Raw genomic sequence first — 21,850 nt, forward strand, 5'->3', positions numbered from 1 at the left:
GGCGAAATTGGAATGAGAGCACGAGGTTCAGTCATCAAAGCGAGATTCAGACTCAGGCGCGCTATTCACACAAGATTCTTGACCGAATATCATTGAAATCTCGTTGGAATCTCGACAAAATGTTGCGTTGTCGTTCTAATCTCGAAGGAATGTCGACTAAATCGTGTACGGCCGATCTAACATCGCTGTTCCTGGCTTGGGGCAAACATATACGATAGAGCCTGGACGCTTCCATGTATTTGACTCATTGACGTTCGATGCAAACCAGGATTCAAGTCCCTGTGCAGTAGATGGGATCGTGATCGTGGGTTGATCAATTCTATTCTTTAGTTGATAGAGGATTGTTATCACCATACCCAATAGAGTTAGGCCTATGATGTACAGCAGATCGCCCTATCCTACTGACATGCATGCCCTTACCTGAATAAAAAAAAGCGGCCCAGCCTTCCGCTGGATTGTCGAACTCCACCTGGTACATGTTATTGCCCTGTTTGATAAACGATTAGGGTATACAGTTATATATGTAAGTATACAGATATTCATTAAAAGATTTGAAAGATTCATGTGCGAAAAATAAGGCTTCTTCGAACGCTCTGTGTTTGTATTCACTGCAGGTATTTCACAATGACATAGTAATCCTACATATTTTCCAACCATTTAGTTTTGTACATAAAATAAAAGATAACCCCCGCCCCCCATCCACAACAAACAATTTTCGGTAACATTAAATTTTAAATTAGTTGAAGAGGGCTGCGCTGTTTTCGTGACGAATGTACATAGAAAGATGTAAAATATGTATACAGAGTAATACGAAATACTTTTGTGAGGGTCACAGAATCAAACAGGGAGGAAGATCTGCGTAAGAATGTCTGATAAGTGCTTTTAATGTATGTCTCTTATAGCGGGGAATCTTTCTGACATCGCCTTTTGGATCGCTTTGTGCGCACTCCTTTGTTCTAACACTGGTACATTATAGTAGCTTACCACTTCCTGTACGTCAAATGTCAGCCATGGAACGGGGTGTGGAAAGGGTTTCGTAGGGTTGCCAGGTGTTCCCACTAAAGGCGGAAATCCCTCCTGAAAAGAACGCATGGTTAAAATACGTTAACGATAGTAATGATAAGAGAAAAAAATCAGTGCCACACAGATATCGCTAACCCCGAGTTTGTGTTTTACAATGTGGTTGTACATGGGTATTTGGGTGAAAATCTTCAGATGACAAAAGAAGGTCAGCCAGCAACCTACGGATTGTCGTGGGTTTCCCCCGGGCTCTGCCCGGTTTCTCCTCCTCCATAATGCTGGCCGCCATCGTAAAAGTGAAGTTTTCTTGAGTACGGCGAAAAACACCCAATCAGACAGATCAGATGATATAAACACTAATTTGTGCCCTACTACATTCATTCAAGTCATTAAAATTAGTCCGATTGTTCTTTGGACGAGATGATAGAACGCTTTTCCTACAGATTATATATACAAAGATTTGAAACGTTGAGTAATGCTGAATATAGAACGGAATCTTTCTAGTCATAGAATGCAACAGGGAGGAAGATATGTGAATGTACACTGAACAAAAAAAGAAATTTCACGTACTCGTTTATGTTCCAAACATAGGCACTACCTATATGGAACAAAGTGTGTGGAAAGGAAAAAATCTAGTGTGTGAACGTAATGAGCGCATACTAAAATAGATCAGGCATTACATGCATTTGTCAGTAAATGTGCAAATCTGTATTATGACTGTATCCTTGCCCATATTTTTACACAGCACAACAACCAACGATCAAAATAATCTCCAGAACTCATAGACTATACAGGCCATATCAAGACTACACACTAATTAAATCCTTTCTAATTATATGGCATTATGTTGTAAGACAATGAAATTGGCAAGAGCATGCAGAACTTTATAAATTTTAATCTTAATGACTCAGACTATGACACAAAACAAAGCCAATTGTATATTCCCTCTGGGACACCAACCGACTTTTTGGGAAATTTCTGGCATAAAGAGTATCAAATTAATCATCCAAAGTTCATTTCTTCAGCTGTTTAGTAATATAAAATATGGTATTTTCAAAAAAACATAGGTGGGGTGCTCTACATTACCACCTGAGAGTTGTTTTACATGGCAGTTTACACACATATCTGAGAAATGCTAGAATATTGTTTTTGAACATAATTAGATTAATCTTAATTGCTGGAGGAGTTTATATAGGTTGTATATATTCAATGCTTAATGACGATTATTGTGAGTTTTCATTGTTGAGCTATGTCTGTGACAAATTTGTAAACATCTGACACGAGGACGCCGTTGGTAGACCCTCCACAGTCAACAGTAGCATGATGGTGGCGCTTTTTGATTTCACAGGGACTAGCCACCTGTATATTCAGTACTGCTTCCTCTCGCATTAACAACAGCAAGGCAACGTTGTCTCACTGATTGCCTAACACCCCTGAATTTGGCATTGGCAACCTGCGCCACTGCCATACCAACATGGCACCCAGCTCTTGTGTTGGAATGTTGGAGGCCTAGGTCACGAACAGGCATGGAGCGGTACCAGCTCCGGGTCAAGGACCTGGTCACGATATCCCGCTGCATTGAGGTACCCACCAATTAAGTCAGCAAATCGCAGTGTAAAACTCTGGTTCAAGAGCAGGTGAAACTGGACACCGTGCAGACGTTCATTACGGTTTACCTGTGTCAGAACTGGCCCAACATCATGACTTCGGGCACGAAGATGGCCAGCGCAGCTACGCGACCCCTAAGCTTTGCGTTTACACGCAAATGACGTAGCCGAATTTGATTGTGCTCGGCGTGTGTCGTCATACGGGGGCGTCTTGACCTGAGGCGATCAGATGTCCTTCCCGTTTGATGCACACGTGCCCTGAGGTTGTCTGCTGTATTTCATGGTAAATAAGCAAAGTAACTCCGAAGAAATTCATCTGGACGATCTCAAGATTTTTCTGATGTGGCCAGGATAAATAGGTATAAAAGCAAGATTCTTCTCATGTGCTGGCTCACTTGGCACAACTGAAGAAGAAAACTTCTCCCTGTGTGTCTTCCCAAATAAGTATATATATGTTAAAAGTTTGATAAATACGATGAAATTCCTGGTTTATCGCCGGTGGATCTAATTCTGTAGTCATGAAATATCGTAAGACTGAAAATTGGTGCAATACGCAAGTGACCATGCAGCCGATAATGGTATTCTTGGAAATGATGAACTTCTCAAGAGTCGTGCAAAGGGTCAAGCAGAAAACTCGGACGAACGGATGTCAGTTATCTCAACAAAAAACTTGTTGAGAGCACTGAAAGGAACCGACGATCGCTTTTCGCAACGATAAGATCTGAGGCTGCAGGGGATTTCCAGTGTGATGCCGAACCGAAACACATCGTTAAATTTAAATTTAGACACAGGTTATATACCATACCACTTATGTATAATATATTATTCTAAGATTTGCCACTACACCAAATCTATAATAATGCAATTGTCGATGCAGTGTTCCACTGTTAAATGCTACTGACAGCGACGTGCAAATTACAACAAAGATTAATGACAAGATATTCAAATTACCTTAGACCGTCAAGTGTTTTGGCTTTGTATGCATGGATTGTCATGGGTGTAGTATCTGTCATCACAGTTATACGACCACCACTTGAAAGCTGGAAGAAAAAGTACTTTGGTTAATCATATATCGAGATTACATTGAGAAGTCGATCTTTTCTGCCTTTAAATTCTCAAGTAGATGGTATATGGTACTGAGATATTGTATCATTGTACAACTATAAAGAACTATACCCTCCATATTTGCTTCAGTGGTAAAAGTGCTATTCTACGGCGTGAAATTAACGTTTGTTGTTTAAATTTCTATTTCACGACAGGTTATACTGGCCTTTAAACCATATACCTTTGTCACCGCGCATTGCGGACAATTCAGATGGGATAGAATGGATTTTTGTAAGGTTATAACATAATGTGACCTAGAGGTAAGAAAGTGAGTGTGATCGTCATGCAATGGTTTAGATGCACGCAGATGTTGGAGCCAGTGAAGGTAATAAGTATAGATGGAATTACAAAATATTGATATTGGGTGAAAAGCTCTGTCGATCTGTCATATCGATTCGACAAGTGGGATGACTAAAGCACAAGCCGATTTCATAAGCCGTGTTCAGACGATAGGATTTGTCTTATCCTGTAATCGAATGGAATAACGCATGCTGTTGTTGTATTTTCAATGAATTATTCGAATCCGATGGGTCGGCTTCACAATCACACGATGTGAACGCGACTTTATGCTTACAACTTAAAAATACATTCCTTTCAAGTGAAGGCGAATTGCAACTATTCGTCAAAGGTTGATAATCAAACACTTCTTTCATTGATAATGTTATGAAAAAGGTAAATGCCATAAATGAAAACTATTAGATATTCGGGTAACAGTATCAGTACTGTGAACTCCACGTGTGTTTGCAAAATCCACATGTGCAAGCATTGTAAGGAAATGGATATAACAAGTGTATTGAGACAGATGTAAAAAGAATTGTCAGGAAATGAGTGTAACAACTGTACACACATTCACATGGATATGTTTGCCTACACAACATGTAACTACCGTCGCAGTGCTGTTGTATATACTTCTTAGAAGAAAATGTACATAACTATAGACTGAATACCAAAATTACCACTCTCGGGAAAAGTGGCAAAGACCAACTTTGTTTTAAAAGTTTGAATACCAAAATAACTGTTGAAAATGATAATGAAAACAACTTGTCACTTCAAGTCAGGTGGGTTATTTATTTGATCATTTATTTGATTTGTTTTACGTCGTACTCAAAGAACATGTCACTTAAACGACGCCGGTCAGTATTGTGGAAGTACGGTGGGAAGAAAGAGGGCCAGCACTGGGAAAACCCACGATCATTCGGAAGTTTCTAATAGGCTTTTTACCACGTATTTATTTATTTTTTTGTCTGGTGATTTATGCCTGATGATTTATGCCGTACCAAAAAATACTTCATGTAAAAATAGTACCACGAAGGCACCGCGTTCCCACGTATACGAAGGATGTGGCTTGTGTTTTCCGTAATAACCAACTTGTTGCCTCGGGACTTGTCTTTTACCTTTACTTTAATGTGCGATATTCTCTAATTAACCAACAGAGCTACATTAGTATAACGGGCATATTTTGAGCTATCATGCAAGTGTAGCATATGTAGGCTGTATATTCTATCTGTGCTACACACACAGTATATACGCCTAATATATATAACTAAATAATGTAAAGCAATTGTGTTGAAATCTAACACAACGACATGTGCTATTTTTCTTTCAACACGGAAATGTGTTACCCTATGGACACAAAGATGTGTCAAATAAACGTGAAGTACACGTTTGTGTTACAAAATAATAAAACACAAACTTGTGTTGAACCAGAATGACTTAATTATGCAATACAACAAAAACTTACGTATATAACATTTAACACATCTTATAGTCAATTCTTTCAACACGACCCTGTGATGTTAATTCAATACAAGAAAGAGTTGTTCAAATATGACACAAACATTCTGTTTCGAAAGATTGTGTCATAAAACAAATGCATTTGTGCTATATAAACAGTATAATATACATCTACATATGATTACTATGTGTGCAATAAAGCACAATATAAAATTTAAAACCACCTGAGCTTGGTATTAGTATATCTCACACTCACCGTTTCTCGTTTCCAAGAAACCTTGGGAATGTCCACCCCTAAAATTTTCAATGAAGAAGAATAAGTTTAAGCATAAATTCCAATTGTTTATGCCTTGGAAATCACCAATATACACCACCAATAGAATGCAAAATTACAGTTAAAAAAAAAAGGTATGAAATTCGATGGCATATGTCAAAATTGTAAACCTGTATCAGCAAGCACTTCTCTTTGTACAGTAATTTTTGTAGATCTACCTCGTTGACATTATAAGGGATTTACAGCATTTTTCTCAGTTTGAAAATCCACCAAAACAGTGTTTACACGTGCAGAAATCACATACAGTGTATGCCCACGATCATTCTGTTCTTTCCAGATACTAAACTGCTTTTCATTAATTTAAATTTGGGCTAAAATTTAGGGTAAAATATGGACAAATTCTTAAGTTATTTATTTATGTATTTGTATATTTATTCGAATTGTCTTACGCCTTTCTTTGGAATAATTCACTTATATCCTGATGGTAACTTTATAGAAGGAGAAAACTGTACAGTCCAAGGAAAGCAACGCATGCAGCTTAATTATCAGAGGCCAGAGAAATCTCAGTTAACGGACTAGAGGAGGCGGGCTGTATGATATATACCAGCACGCGATATACATGCAGTATACAGTGTCTTTTTGAACATTTTAATCACCGGGGTTTTCATTTCTTGATTGAAAGGCTTTTGTTAGGCCCTGAACTTTAAAAATCTCAGATTCCGTCCTCCCTTTCAAAATTCTGTTACCTTCACAATGGATAAGTAAAAAGCCCTCAGAGTAAAAAAGAGACTGATCTCGTGTCCGGCACAGGAATGTTCTGCATTGGGAAGAATTCTGTGGAAATATCAGAGAACCTGGCTTTAAGTGTTATAGGAAGCAGATACATGTAGTTCAGGATCTTTTCATTCAGTTTGTTTATTTAGTTTATTTGATCGTTGAATAACGCCATGCTGAAGAATTTTTCAGTCAGCTTTGTAGGTGATGGAAACTGGAATACCAGGCGTAAACCACCGACCTTTGGTAAGTCTTTTCATGGACATCATATTGGTGGAAGACGAGTGGCCCTCAGCAAAAGACATACTGTGCAAACAATCACACGGGAGTCGTCGACCGTTTATTCTCACCAAGTTCCCAATGATGTAGTGAGAGCGAGAGGAATGTACAAATTCCCTGGCCAATGCCGGCTTTGAACCCGCACCTCGTGTGTCACAGCTTTTCATTCAACCTACAGGATAATATATGCAGAGACTGACTGCATACAGTCAGTTTTCCACGTCAGATACTTCACGGGCAATAGAGTGGGCACATTGTGATTTATGCTCGGCTTTAGTCACTTCTTTATTTTGTATTATTTTTTAGGGCCTGTAAGGGGGCCTCAGTGGGCTAGCGCGCTAGCGAAGTGTAATGACCCAGGAGCCTCCTACCAATGCGGTAGCTGTGAGTTCAAGTACAGCTCATGCTGGCTTCCTCTCCGGCCGTACGTGGGAAGGTCTGCCAATAACCTGCGGATGGTCGTGCGTTTCTTCCCATCATAATGCTGGCCGCCGTCGCATAAGTGAAATATTAGCACGGCGTAAAACACCAATCAAATAAATGAATAAATTAGAGCCTGCACTGGAACATATAAATGGGTACAGTTACCCGCTAGGGCCGCTTACCTCATGTATTTCGGTTCACTGAGCTGATTGAAGTAATAATGAGAATCGTCAGGCAGGAAAAACTCATCCCCCCCGGTGCTGATAACCAGCTTGGGCATTGTCAATCGGTCGTTATAGGCTTATAGGTGACAAAACGTATTTGATAATGAGCGTGTTTATATATTACAACAATTCGAATATAAACTTGAGTAAGGAGCTTCTGAAAATGCGGTTGTTATACACAGGGAAAATTCAATTAGGTAGGCCTTTAACGGATTAAATTAATTAAAATGGAAACAAATTGGTCTAAAGAAGCTCTCAAACACATCGCAGGCCAGTACTCCATTATATGAAGAAGCTTTAATATACGTATTTAGCAAAATCAATTTTACCTCGTTTACCTTTCGACTTGTAACTAAGCGGTTCATGAAGGTATGAGGTTGCATGTATAGTTCAGTAATAGATAAGCCATTGCATGACCTTATATGACTATTTGTGCAAATGTCCTCATAAAAAATTAGATTTATAGATGTGTGTGTATACTTACAGATAGGATCAATAATATCTGCCATTAGTTGTGTATTTGGATTGTCCAGCTGATCGGTGAAGTTTAGCTCATAATAACTGTTAAAAGCAAATGTCCACCCTCCCAACGCTCGATAAAAGTGATGAAGATTCTGCCAGAAAGTTTAGAAATTTCAGCTTTTGACAGTTACAATTCATAAGTACACAATTTACCAGAAATGCTGAAAATCTTATTAGGGTTATAACAAACACAGCCGGATAATTAGAACTCAATGAATTTTTTCCACGTGTGACATGTGCCAAGTTTGCTTGTCACTATCACTGCCATTTCATCTCATTCAAAGAATTTGGACACGGATATTGTTGTGGACACATGGAAATAAACAAAAATAAAACAAAAGCTCAATTCGAATACAACGCTATATGGTTTCTTATAGAGCATGTCTGGTCACGGTACCAAATTTCTTTAAGTTTATTAAACTTAAACGCTTTGAATACAAATGTAAGTCAATTTGGACTTCTGAGTTGTATGGCGATGTTATAAAACCCTGTATAAAGGCTCATCACGATACGAACATAAAGATCATTCCAGGCCTACTTTAATAACCTGGGACAGTAAATTGATATGCATGCATGGTTCATGCCATTTATTTCTACATTTCTGTGTGACAAATCGGGAATATTGTGGTATTAATCAAGAAAATGGTGAATCCCAATACTCGGTACATGCACATGTGTACGGTGATATACCTACTAGATTTCAAAGAATTTCTGTGCATACAATCATTCAAATTAATTATTGAAATTAGAGCCGTCGGCAAAACTTACATCAGTAATGCTTCCGTGAGTGCCTTCCGTGATACTGGAAAGCGTATATGGTTTGTATTTCATTTACTTTCAAGACGGTAAAATTTTACCAGTATGTATACATATAACTTATATATGCAACACGGGACCAAAGTTTGTATGACTTCTGTGGTCTGTCTTCAGTGACTTAGTTCAGAATGCCTAATAATATACGTTTAGATTTGTACATGTAGAATGTACATGAAGATTATCTCACCTTTACGAAGTTCAGAACGTCTAATACTATTGGTGCTATGGCGAACACCCTTTTGTCCACTGCACCAGTAGTCCAAGTTGTCCATCCTCTCTACAATGAAAGTAAGCATGAAAAAGCATATATATAAAAGAGTGAGTACAAGCAACACTTTCAAGCGTGTATTCAACGACATCTTTGTGAGTGGCTATCCTTTTTGCTGTATAGTCTCGTCTTAATCGTGAAAACATGTCGACAGAAATGTATGGCAACAGATGCCTGCCGGTATAAATCATCACATGGAACTGCATGGACCCATAAAACTATATACGAAAACGCCTTTACTTCACTTCAGTAGATTCTATAGACAGTATAACCACCTTTCTTCCATACATTACGCATGTACCTATATAGATGGGTTTTCGAATATACACGATGATTGTTCTGACATCAAACGCTCTTGTAAGTATGACGAAAACTTTATGGGACGGTAGTGTGCTAAACATTTAGAATGATCGAGCAAACAATAGCTATACTCATCCCGTGTCTCTTATAGCCCGTCATAGATTCGCAATCCTGATGTCAGAAATGAATGAATGAATGATTGGGGTTTTACGTCGTACAATTTTTACTTAACAGGGTGAGTCCATGCTGCCGGAGACACCAAACCAAGAGTCCTGTTTCCTTGCTTCCCTCAGTGCTGAACGCCAAGCAAGAAAGCAAGAAGTACCATTTTTAAAGTCTTTGGCATGACCCGACCCGGGTTTGATCCCAGATCTCCCGACTTTTAGGCGGACGCTTTAACCATTAGGCCACAGAAGCAGTAATCTGAGAACTAAACCGAATTCAATTCGATAACTCACTTAACTCACTTCACAGTTCACCAGTCATCCGTCACATCCCCTTTGAACAATATTTTTGGCATTAAAACTTAATCCATTATGTAATAACGTCTTTTTATCAACGGAGATTTAGGCAAAAGCGTTTAACTGATTGCTTGGCAGTTATGTTGCCTCTATATGTGTAAATGCCAGGCGACTTTCATTAAACTGGACATGAATATATGTAATTTCCATCGGCCACATTAGTATATAATTTTACCCTCATGATCGGTAGAGAGCCAATTAATAAACACAAGAGACATAATTTATACATAGGCCTACACTATACCGTGTTTATATAAGTTATAAGTGTAGGTGTATGGATGTTGAATGTCTCAGTCATTACCTTGGATGCTCCGGCCACCATGAACTTGCTCGGTGTGATGTTTGCAGTTTTCCCCGCGAAATCGGTTATTGTGTCCAACGCTCTTACGGCTGCCTTTGGACATACATATAAAGCCGTGATGAAAATATGCAAAGCTTATAATCGGTTACACAAACATGCGTTTTATACCGTATACATATAAATTATATATTATTTATCAAACATATTTACCAATAACCACACAAATTAGGCCTAGTCATTTCGTAACATTTCGTTAATTACTCTTGTGCCACTCGTTTCTATATTAGGACGCAAATTACCAAGGGTTACATGTATATAAAAGCACTTAAACAACAATTTCTCCGAAATCAAGAATGTTCACTCATACTTTGGTCATTGGCATTCTCAGAAGGATCTCAGGGTCTGTAGTGTTTTCAATAAACGTTTTCCACGTCCAGGCAATGATGGAATCTTCGGAGCGGGACTTTTGGGTTGGGTCTTTCTACAGGATTCAGAAACGGGGAAAATATATAAGGCAGTTCACTGCAGAAGCATATTCCAATCAAAACATAAATGATTAGCAGACATGCTGAAGAATATTACCAGTATAAATGGCGGTGATCAGATTAATGGGTGGAGGAAACTAGACAATGTCCAGAGGAAACCATGCAGTGTTCTTGGTGTTCTTGCTCGGGCACTATACAATATACAAAGCTTGCGAAGGGCTGGAATTCGTATGTTTCAGATGGCTCAAAATATAGTCTACAATCGGGTAGAGAAAAGTAACATTGTCATTAATTCTGAAAGATCCCACAGCAGCTAAGGAAAGAATATAGAAGACTTGCAGCATATAGATACCAGAGCAGCGATGAAAGAGTGATAGTTGGCAAATGTTCTAGCTCACGTAATCAGTGAAGTATGGCCTCCCGTCATTTTACTCAGTTATTTTTATTAAATAGGAGTGTTTAGCATTTTCCAGGCACAGCACTAATTATTTTGAGCCACGTCTACGAAATAGGAGACAACTCTGCCTTGACGCAGGTAACCCAAAAGAGAGTGATCTCCCTTTATGACCCCCACCTCCCCAGCGCAGGAGGTTGTCGGTCATGCAAATATTTCGTCATGCCCATCAAGCATTATTACATCTTCCGGAACACGCACATGTTTGGGCATTTAGATTGTAAAGTATTTTTAAAGTATATCAGCGATGCCGCGAGCTCGTCAGGCCAAGAAACGTCGTACGTCAGGTGAGGCAACTGTCAGCGTACAGAGGCCGAAGAAAGCGATGTCATTCCATCTTCTTTACAAGCTGATCCACAAGAGCCTCCTCAACAACAACAACACCGGTTGGTCGGGGACAATGTGGCCGGCCTCGAGCAACACCAGCCAGCAAGTTCGTTATCCGTCAGTGGAAATATTGGTACGTCATGTAACAGTACTGTGGTGGTGTCGGATAATTACACTTTTACTGAAGCCATCAACGCGTTCGGATATTTAAGTTCTTTGTTAGAGCAAACCAGACTCCATGTCAACAGGCTACGATCAATAATTAACCCTGATGTTAATACTCGTACCCAAGATTGCGACAGTGACGTAAGCAGTAGTGATTTCCTATCTATCCCACAAAACAAAAAAATATTGAAATTTCAAATAAGGATCCCGTTGCATTGAACATTCCAAACTGTACTGCCACTATGTGAAATGTTGTTTTTAGTTCAGGTGTTTTGGATAGCCATGGAGTTCGTATCTCCTAAGTGGAGGCTGGCAACAGTCAGGTAATGTTATTGGAAAAAGAGGTAGACACTGCGGGAATGTATGAGCCCTCCCCACTACATAGTATATCTGATTAAATCAGTTCACATGTTCCAGAGAGCATTAAAGAAAAATTTGGAAAGGGCAATTTTTTTGAGTTGGCCATACTTGTTAAGACTAGCAAAGTTATTATTGAGCCATCTTATTCTCTCAACTTTGGCATTTCTGAGGGAAAAATCATTATGCGACCAAAGCTGCTTGCTAAACCCATACTAGATATTGACACACGGCTGACATTCACTATTTACATGGATTTTTATATTAAGCGTCATCCAACCAAAGCTAGAGAAATGCTGAAATATTTTAACACCATTTGCACTATTGCATCTCATGGTAATTTTGTGTGGGCAAGGTATGAAGATCAATTAAGGTGGAGGATGGCAGAGAATCCTATTAAGTTACAGGGTGTCAAAATGATGATGAACTTTGGATGATGGCAATGTTCTCAGAAACCCAGGATAGACAGGCTGCAGATAAAGTTACCAGGAATCTCTCTAACTCAACTAAAGTTTATTGGGTCTACAATCAGGGTAATTGTAACTTTGCCAAATGTCCATTCTGACATGCATGTAAGTATTGTGGTGTAATGGGCCACCCAGAACCAAAATGTTTTAAAGCTAAGGGTAACCATGGTACCAGCCAAACCTGAGCCTCAGGTAAGCACCTTTTTTGAGCTGGCTCTCACACCAATCAAAGTGGACCAGTTGGAAATTCAGCTTAAGGATTACCCAGATAAAGAAGATGCTGAGTATTTGTTGAATGGTTTTAAGTTTGCCACAAATGCCACAAATTTACTTTCAGCTAAGCAAAATCTTGATACAGCGGAACAGAAAATAGACAAAGAAATTAATCAAAATAGAATGGCAGGCCCCTTTGACTCACCCCCATTTCCTAACCTTAAAGTCTCGCCAATCAGATAGGTTTCCAAGAAAAATAACATAATGGGAGATTACAGACTAATTCACCACCTTTCATATCTTCAAGTGGTCAGTGATCATATTAACCCTGCCATGTCTTCTGTTGGCTACTCCAGTATTGATGAGGCTGTGGATCTTATACAGCAGATAGGTGGGAACTCTCATATGGCCAAAGCTGATAAAAAATCAACTTTCACATTCCTACCGGTTACACCAAGTGACTTTGACCAGCTTGGGTTTACATTCCTAGGTAAGTTCTATTTTGATAAGACCCTTCCAATGGGATGTTCCATTTCCTGTGCCACCTGTGAGAAAGTCTATAGCACATGTTTATAGCACACCGCAGGTATCTCCCCACCAAGGGGTACAAAAATGCCTGGATGACTTTCTGTTCATTGGTGAATCAAAAACAACCTGCCAACTTATACTTGATAGTCTTATGCAGATTTGTGATTCATTAAGTATACCAGTAGCATATGAATAGACTAAAGGGCCATTAAAAAGATTGAGAGTTTTGGGCTTGGAATTAGATGCAGTGTATTCAAATTAGGCTGCCTTAAAACAAACTTGCGCTGATATACAGTCTGGCCTTTGTTGCAACAAACTCTGACTGAAGGAGCTCCAGGCAGTAGTTGGGTTGCTTAATTTTGCCTGTCGTGCAGTAAAACAGGGTAGCCCATAATGTAGACGGTTAATAGATGCAACATTGCATGTCTGGAAACCACACCATTTCATAAGGGTAACCACAACAGTGCGTAAAGATTTACAAATGTGGAAAAAATTCCTGTCCGAATTTAATGGTTCTTCATATTTCTTGGATAGATTTTGGTTCCTAAATCACAGCCTACGGCTATATACTGATGCCTCTGAGTCAGTTTTCTTTGGTGCTTTTTACATGGGACATTGGATCTGTGGTGTGTGGCCACAGGAATGGGTTGACACAGAGATCTCCAAGGATATCACGTTTTTGGAAACCTTTCCAATAGTTCTTGCTATCATGGTGTACAGAAATTTACTCTCTAATAAGAAAGTAATTTTTCATTGTGACAACAATTCAGTTGTTGCAGTCATAAACAAGGTAACTTCTAAGTCTAGTAGGGTAATGAAACTCATAAAGTTCATTACATTACAATGCATGACACACAGCATCCTGTTAAGATGTGTGTGTCTCTGGGGTTGAAAATAGCATAGCTCATTTCTTGTCTCGTTTGCAGGTTTCCAGCTTCAGGAAGTTTGCACCCCAGGCAGACAGGGCAGCTACACCTGTACCACGGGAATTCTGGGACATCTATGGATAGAGGAACATTGTTGACTTCATAGCGCTTTGGCCACATGCACTTGGAAGGGTTATAAAACAGGCATAGAATCTCTCGTAAACTTCAGGAATATTTCTAACTGGCCCCAGTTGTGGCCAGCGGCCAGTTCCAGTGAAAGATATCATCATGTACATTGCATATGTGCCAGTGACCCAGTTATCCCCGTCATCAGCTTCCACATTTTTGGCAGGTGTGCGCAAGAGGCATAGGCTTATGAGCTGGCCAGATTCGACACAACATTTCATTATAAAAAAGTTAGTAGAGGAATTTCGGAGGCAATCTGGTCACCCAGATGTACACTCTCCCATCATGTTAGATATACTACGGAAAATTTTGCTGGCCCTTCCCCATGTTTGTGCCTCCGTATACGAGGTTTTACGATTTAGAGTTGCATTTTTGTTGGCGTTTCTTGGATTTTTAAGAATCAGTGAGCTTGTGCCAGATAGTATTTCTGACATAAGATTGATTGCCCTCCTGTTAAATGACAACAGTTTTTCTAACTCACCACAGGGCAGGTGCCTACTCATTCAGATTCGGTTCTCCAAAATTGATCACTACGGTAAAAGAGCACAACTAGTTCCCCACCTATTAAATCAAAGAAAGCTTTGTCCGGTTAAGGCAGTCAGTGAGCATTTGTCAGTTCGTCCACGTGGGAACTGGCATTTACTTGTAATTTTGATACCAACCCAGTCACTTGGTACCAGTTCACATCTGTTTTAAAGAAAGCACTGAGTTCTGCGGATGTTCCATCAGGTCATTACACCTCACATTGGTTGGCGCCGGAACAATGGCAGCTGTGTGCGGTCTGTCGGGAGGCCGTATAAACGCTTTGGGAAGATGGAAATTGTCAGCTGTCTGCACATACATACGAGTAGCCTTGGGTTGTGGATATGTGTTTAGTTAGCAAATGAATATTTCCTTCTAAATGTTCAGTAATTCAGTTTATTTCCAGGAAAGAGGCAAGTTACCATCTACGGATCTCCCATAGTGTTCTGGGCAGGTATACGAGTGCTATGCCGACCAGGTGGGACTTCCCTTGGTTTAAGCAGCCATTTTTCTGTTCGTTGGGTGGGTAAAAGAGGGATGAGATGGGATGAGCTTCTCCCAGCTGTTAAACGTGATCCCCAGCACTACCCAATCCCAGAAACTAACAAGTACAGCTGGGAAGTAATGAATTGGGCAAACGCAAGTCATGTAGTTCGATTTTTAGCATGATCCATGTGCTTGAAGAAATTCCTTTGCTTAATGGCCTGTTGTTACATTATGTGGTCTTGTATGCTACCGAAGCTAGCCTGGCGTGGGGTACAGAATCTTGTAGCCATTGACAAACTCACAGGAAGGTCAACAAAAATGTTGGGGCGAAATGCCGGACCAGGGGAAATACACTAACATATAAGTTCATAACTCACACAATCCCCGGCTTATTCAGGTCAGACGGAACACGTTTATCACATCAGATATCAGTAATTACATCCTCAATTTAGATTTCCAGATTGCTTTGGAATCTCTCATACCTATTTAAGAGTGTTTATGGTGGATCATGGTGGGATGTGCTCATTAAATTTGTACACGTAGCAGACTGTGAGCATGTTTATTGACTTACATGTGTGCATACACTTGAAACTTAAGGAAAATTTTATTAATGGGATGGGATCACCTTTATGTTTTCCCACATTGTTAAAAAATGTGTGTTTTATGTGATGAGATATGTGATGTACTACATACATCTATATGTGTGGCCACATCAGATGTTTTTGGCTGTCCCAACGATGGACATAACCGGGTTACCAGGATATAGCCTGAGAGGAATCTCTTTACTAATAAGGGAGAAGAAAATTAAAATATCAACCAAATACCATTGAAAAGAGGATGCTTTTCGCAGGTGCATGCCATAAAAAATTCTAATATGTACCTCAAGTTGATAAATTATGGATAATGTCAGCGCCAAAATCCGTTACGGGCAACTCCATTTTGCCTAAGAACTAGTCCTGAAGTCTTCTGTGTTAGGAAGAGAATTGCCGTTGGAAACGGCCAAAGTGCAGTTCGTACATTTCCGGTAGAACTCTTTTTCCCAGAAGGTAGCGAAGTGTACAGTTCGTTTTCTGCTTGACGATCGGGGAACCGGAATGTTGAACGTAGGTTCCGAGATTACACTAACAAGCCGACAGTTTTAACGACTCTCATTGGCTGAGAGGCAACACACCCCAGCATAAATTACAGGGTGTTAAAGATGGAGGACGCGACGGACACAGCAATTTATGCCAGCTTTGCCGTTTTTAGGCTTTACGCGTAAAGCGAGAAAAATGGCAAAATTATGCAGCAGGCACCACCAGATAGAAAAAAATGAGCTCTTTTCAGCCTATAGTGTCATGTTTTTAAGTTTTCTTCTTCTTTAAGTTTGCCGACAGTCGTTGGACAGTAAACTGCAGTAACTTTGGTTATCAGTGGTCTGCCAGGGCAATTGGTGGCAACCACTGGATACCTCAAGGATGGGTATCTCGGTATACCTCGTACATGGTTATCGTATAATAGGGTGATCTAATGATACGTATAGACATGCTCACAGTTCCAACTCATGCCCCGATGTAAAATTAGAGGAATAAAGCTCGGCCAACCTCCATCTATCATTGAAGGTGTTCTTAGTTTTATCATATGTTATATTAATTAGCATGGTTATTCGTAGTCGTTGGAAATGTCTCGAGATAATAGCAAATTACACGCCCCTTAGTATCATTCCTTAAGCAGAATTAAAAAAAAAATCCACTGATGTTGGATGTAATTTATTAGACCTCACGGGTCTAGAATTACTCAAAATGCTTTGTTGCCAACACATTTAATATACAATCACACTGAAACAATGCAAAGGGTCGAGGCCTCCGGGTTTTTTAGTCCACCAGCAGAATCGTGGTTTATGCTGAAATACAATATTAAAATCGTATAAAGCTGAGATTCCTTACATGCGGTAGCGGTATGCGGTACGCGGCAAGAAATCGAAATAGTTAAAATAAGTTGCAATGATTCCATAGGTACGGTCGCGGATCCGTTTTTTCATGCGGAAACGTATACGGCAAAATCAATCGCACCATGTAGCGATCGGTGCGGTATGCGTTTTCAAAACCGGACAGGGTATCCCAAGAAATGACGTTACTGGTGGGGTGTTTCCCCGACACGTGGTCGGAACTTTTTTAAATTGTTCTCTGTTTAGACGAAAGTACTGTTGGAATTTTTCTCCATCCAGCTGCAATTCCGAGACCAAGTTATGGAAAGCCGTATGCCGTATCCGCGTACCGCGTGCCGTATACCGCAAACTGCATACCGCGTATATGGAATCTCAGCTTAATGAAGAGTTGTAGGTGTCAAACAGGTCAAAACACAATGAGTGCTCTATTTCATGCACCAAGGACACTCGCATACCTTAAATACCACTGGCTGATTTGGAATCATTTTGAGGTTGGCACCTATTGATTTCGTCCCCACAGCAAACATCGTGATCAACGACACAAAGTTATCCGTGGGCTTCGGTGGTCTACAAACATTTATGGCAAAAAATATTTGTGTATAGGCTATATTTCATCTACGAATTAGTAGATAGTCGTAAGTGTCGATGGAGACCTATGTGTTTCAAAGAAAATACAAGGAAATGTCACTTCGAGAGTACCGGAATGAATTACAGTGGATATCATAATACTTATCACAGTCAAGAGAAACTACATCTCTGGGAATCTCTGTAAATTCACGTAAGTTGACACCCTCCCAGGTCCCAAAAAGCCCACACCCACCCATCCACCCAGTTGGCTTAAATCGATTTCAAGCCTAATATATTTCTTTTCAGCGTGACACTAATGGGTTTCCGTACACTAGAGACTTCCTTGCGAAGAGATTTAGATAATTAGTCCCATGTTTTTGTTCATTAAAAGTAGGCCTACCCATCTTGTGAATGTTTTACAAATATATGCATGTTATGTACGTACATATTTACATATATACACCTGTATATTCTTACTTGTCATGATTTGATCCTCCGTCAATGAAAAGAAAAGCTGTATTCTTGAGTTCGACTTCGTCTGGTATTGTCACACTCAAGTAGTGCCACCATATCGGGTGCGTTACCACATCATCTACAAAAGATACGAGGCAAATGGTTATACTATATTAACTGATGTGTGTATTGATTGCTTGCTTCGTTGAAGGGGTAGTTGACTGACTGACTGACCAATGCACAGATTGGCTTGATGTCTTGAGATCGTGACTCATCATTCGATAGAATGATCGATATTCAATGTTGGTTGATTAACGGAGATGCAGATGATTGAGTGATGATTGATTTGTCCTGTCAAAGCCCTTTAAATCGTGGAGTAGAATAATCTCCCAATTGTTTGTTTCTACTGGATTCCATTGAAGCGCATGGCAAGCACTGGTCATGAAAGAAGATCTCTAAGTGTGGACCGTAGGTCTATGTATAGAGAACCTTGAACGCCTACACTAATTCGGGTCAAAGTTGTGTATTGTCTATTGGTCCCCATTCCTTCTTTGGTGATGACGCAACGTGGGTATATTGATAATGTATATACTCATGTTACAAGAGAAATATGGTCACGCTATACCAATATAGGACTATTGTTAAATGGAGGGTATTTAAAGAAAGGTACATGAGGAAAGGTGTGGCTCAATGGTATGGTGTACTTTTAGCACACACGGGGTGCGGGTTCGATCCCAGTCTTGGACAGGGAATTTCTAGTTTCCCCGCTCTGATTACTGGTAGGACAGCGGTGTCTGTAAGCCGTCAAGGGCGCTTGTGTGAGCGTTTGTACAGTCTTATCGATCACTCGTCATTGACCTTACATGTGCATGGCGTACAAAATCTGTACGGCTCTATAATAAACACGTGACATATATATGTCGGTAGTTTATCAATGGGCACTCCGGGTTCCCCCAACCATGAAGTCGATTGCTATCCTACGGGTGAAAAATTTCCGAGTGTTACATAAACCAACCATCTACATGTAGTAAGTAAATAATCCAATAAAAATAAAATTGAAATACATAAATCTAGAAAAAATAAAGAAGTAAATATAAAAGACGGTTTTTCGCAGTACGCCAATCTCTACATGCATATATATTTATGCAATCCATACTACATGTATTTTCATCGCCGGTGTATACGTCACATATTTATGCAGAGAAAGAAATCTTTGTAAGCATGATTACGTTGGCCAACACTTGTTTCCGGAATCCATGGAAGAATCCCGTTTTCTTTATAATACTGTTTTTTCAAACCTATACAGACATATAACAAACATCCGTGTACAAAAGGAGTGTTTTTCCGTGAATGTTGAGTAGGCCAGCATGTACATAAACGAAGTATATGAATAAGGATGAGTAAGTTATTTAACTTATGATATAGATGATACGATATGCGTAACAATAATTACATTTCTCATAGAATACTAATATAATACGTAAAATATTTGCGAATATATTGATAATTACACGGTTTCACGAGAAAAGAGCATACAATTATTGATAAAAATGTTTGGACATACCTGATTTCCATTTCTGTGAAGTCATATTTAATGTATAGAGGGTATAGTCAGGCCCTCGGAATGTGTCTATCAGCTTATAGCTGTAGTGTGGATCGGGCTTGTTGACATAATCGTCCAGCGGTGTGGACAGCGACCATGAAACAGAAGACAGCCATACGCCGAGTGAAAGAATACAACTGTAAAAAATCCTCATTATGCTGTCTTTGTGGTCATCTATTGTCTAAAAGATCACATTAACGTTCATCCTACATTCAAACCGCAACTGTCAACTATTTCAAATCATTATGATGTTTCTATATAATAACCTAACCTTTGTGTGGCCGATCACATGAGGGTATTGTCTGATCGTTTCTCAAAGTCCGTCCGCTATCAGTACTCCCTTTTTTCACTCTTCTCTCCCACTATCAGCCATTGTATATACTTATAATCGTGTAAGTTTTGGCATCGCACAAGTCTCTCAGCTTCCCTCACAGTTTTGACATAGTCTTACACTCTTCCATTGTATTTCCATGACCACAATGTATGTGCATGAATTTAATTATTGTGCTCGCTCACCAAAATAAACCAGGAAGTTTGCATGAAGATGATGGCATTTTCAGTAGGCGGATGTACTTGTATACATTATACTCAGAAATAACGTCTATATAGGCTACATGCTCCATACGCACGGGTGATGATGTCAGCACGTGCTATGTAGGTTTTTCCAAGTTTCAATATAACTACCAATAACTTTTTACTTCCATGTAGGCTACTTTCAAAATCCAAACCAATGTATGCACTTATGTATAAGAAGCATGCATGCAGTAGAATTTCTGTTATTTCTGTGAGTGTGTATTTAACACCGTACTCCAGCATTGTTAAGTTGTATGATGATTATCGGGTTTATGGGTGGAAGAGACCGGATTACGCAGTGTAAAACGACCGACCTTCCACACGTATATATAGCTGCCGCCGAGGGCTCCGTGGATTTGAACATAGTCAAGGACCTGATGTTCACCGAGAGCTATGTAACGCTTATATGAGTCATAAAGACCTCAGTGCAATTTTTGTGATTTTACTCTTATTTGTTTCAATGTTGAAGTTTTGGATAACAATAGGAACCCAGTGCCAAAAGTATATAGGCTTGGAAAAAATACTCAATTTGTACAAATATTCCGTTCAAAAGTATACATGTTTGTTAAGTGAGCTTTATGGTGACACTGTACCAGTGGTATATGACAAGGTGTACTTGTACGGTCATGGGAAAAGTATGCCAAAGGCACACAGATCATCCCCCATACTCCAACTCATCAGATAATACACTGTCGACCATCACCATATGTATATGTATATACAAGTTTCGTTATATATAGGTTAAAAGTAGCCTTCAACATTCTTTCTCAATTATATCTTCATGCAGCAAGAAGGTGTCACTGCTCTCTCTGCAGACTCTCTTTTCTCCATTAAAATGCATGCCAAAACATACCTAATAAAAATTGAGTTATAGATATACCTGGACCCATGTTTAGGACATTTTCAGAGTGATTAGTGGTATACACCCACATGTATATGCGCTCATGCATGGTGAAACTAAAATATTTCCCAACGAAAAATAAAGAATTTGATTATATTAATACATGCACAAATACCACTACCAATTGCATCGTCAGGGAAATCACGTCAAGAACAAATAGGCTACATTACGTCTTACCCCAACTCCTTTTTCAACTTAGAAAAAAACAAAACACTTACACAAGTAAGAGGAAGAGATTTTACTTGTAATAACGAGCCTATGAGAAGAATACTGTACGTACAGAAAACAGATAGGTTTTATTAAAGTACTGTTATGCTCGCATATATGTAAGCTTGTTGCAAAACTGTCGCGTTGTGTTCAAAGAAGATTCTTCTGACCAATGAAGTAGCCCAAACATGACACCCGGCTCAATTGCAGGCTAGGTTTGCGGAACAAGAAAGATAACTCTTGCAGCCTTTTGGCTCCCTATGGTTCATCATGGTGGGAAACAATTGATTTATTTATTTATTTGATTGCTGTTTTACGCCGTACTCAAGAATATTTCACTTATACGATGGCGGCCAGCATTATGGTGGGTGGAAACCGGGCAGAGCCCGGGGGAAA

The 21,850-nt window shown here is 39.5% G+C and overlaps 1 protein-coding gene across 1 annotated transcript; it reads right to left on the minus strand.

Annotated features, from left to right (window-relative positions):
• Positions 1–984: 984 nt before the first annotated feature.
• LOC135470688 (autocrine proliferation repressor protein A-like) lies at positions 985–20,293 on the minus strand. Its single transcript, XM_064749726.1, has 12 exons — positions 19,735–20,293; positions 18,195–18,309; positions 17,606–17,717; positions 10,535–10,648; positions 10,168–10,260; positions 8,965–9,054; positions 7,924–8,053; positions 7,398–7,515; positions 6,486–6,573; positions 5,722–5,759; positions 3,579–3,667; positions 985–1,077 (listed from the first exon to the last, which is right to left on the minus strand). The coding sequence occupies exons 1-11, from the start codon at positions 19,925–19,927 to the stop codon at positions 3,646–3,648; spliced, it is 1,113 nt and encodes a 370-aa protein (XP_064605796.1). The 5' UTR covers positions 19,928–20,293; the 3' UTR covers positions 985–1,077; positions 3,579–3,645.
• Positions 20,294–21,850: the final 1,557 nt, after the last annotated feature.

This window comes from Liolophura sinensis, chromosome 1 (genome assembly GCF_032854445.1).
Source record: "Liolophura sinensis isolate JHLJ2023 chromosome 1, CUHK_Ljap_v2, whole genome shotgun sequence".
Taxonomy (NCBI): Eukaryota; Metazoa; Mollusca; class Polyplacophora; order Chitonida; family Chitonidae; genus Liolophura; species Liolophura sinensis.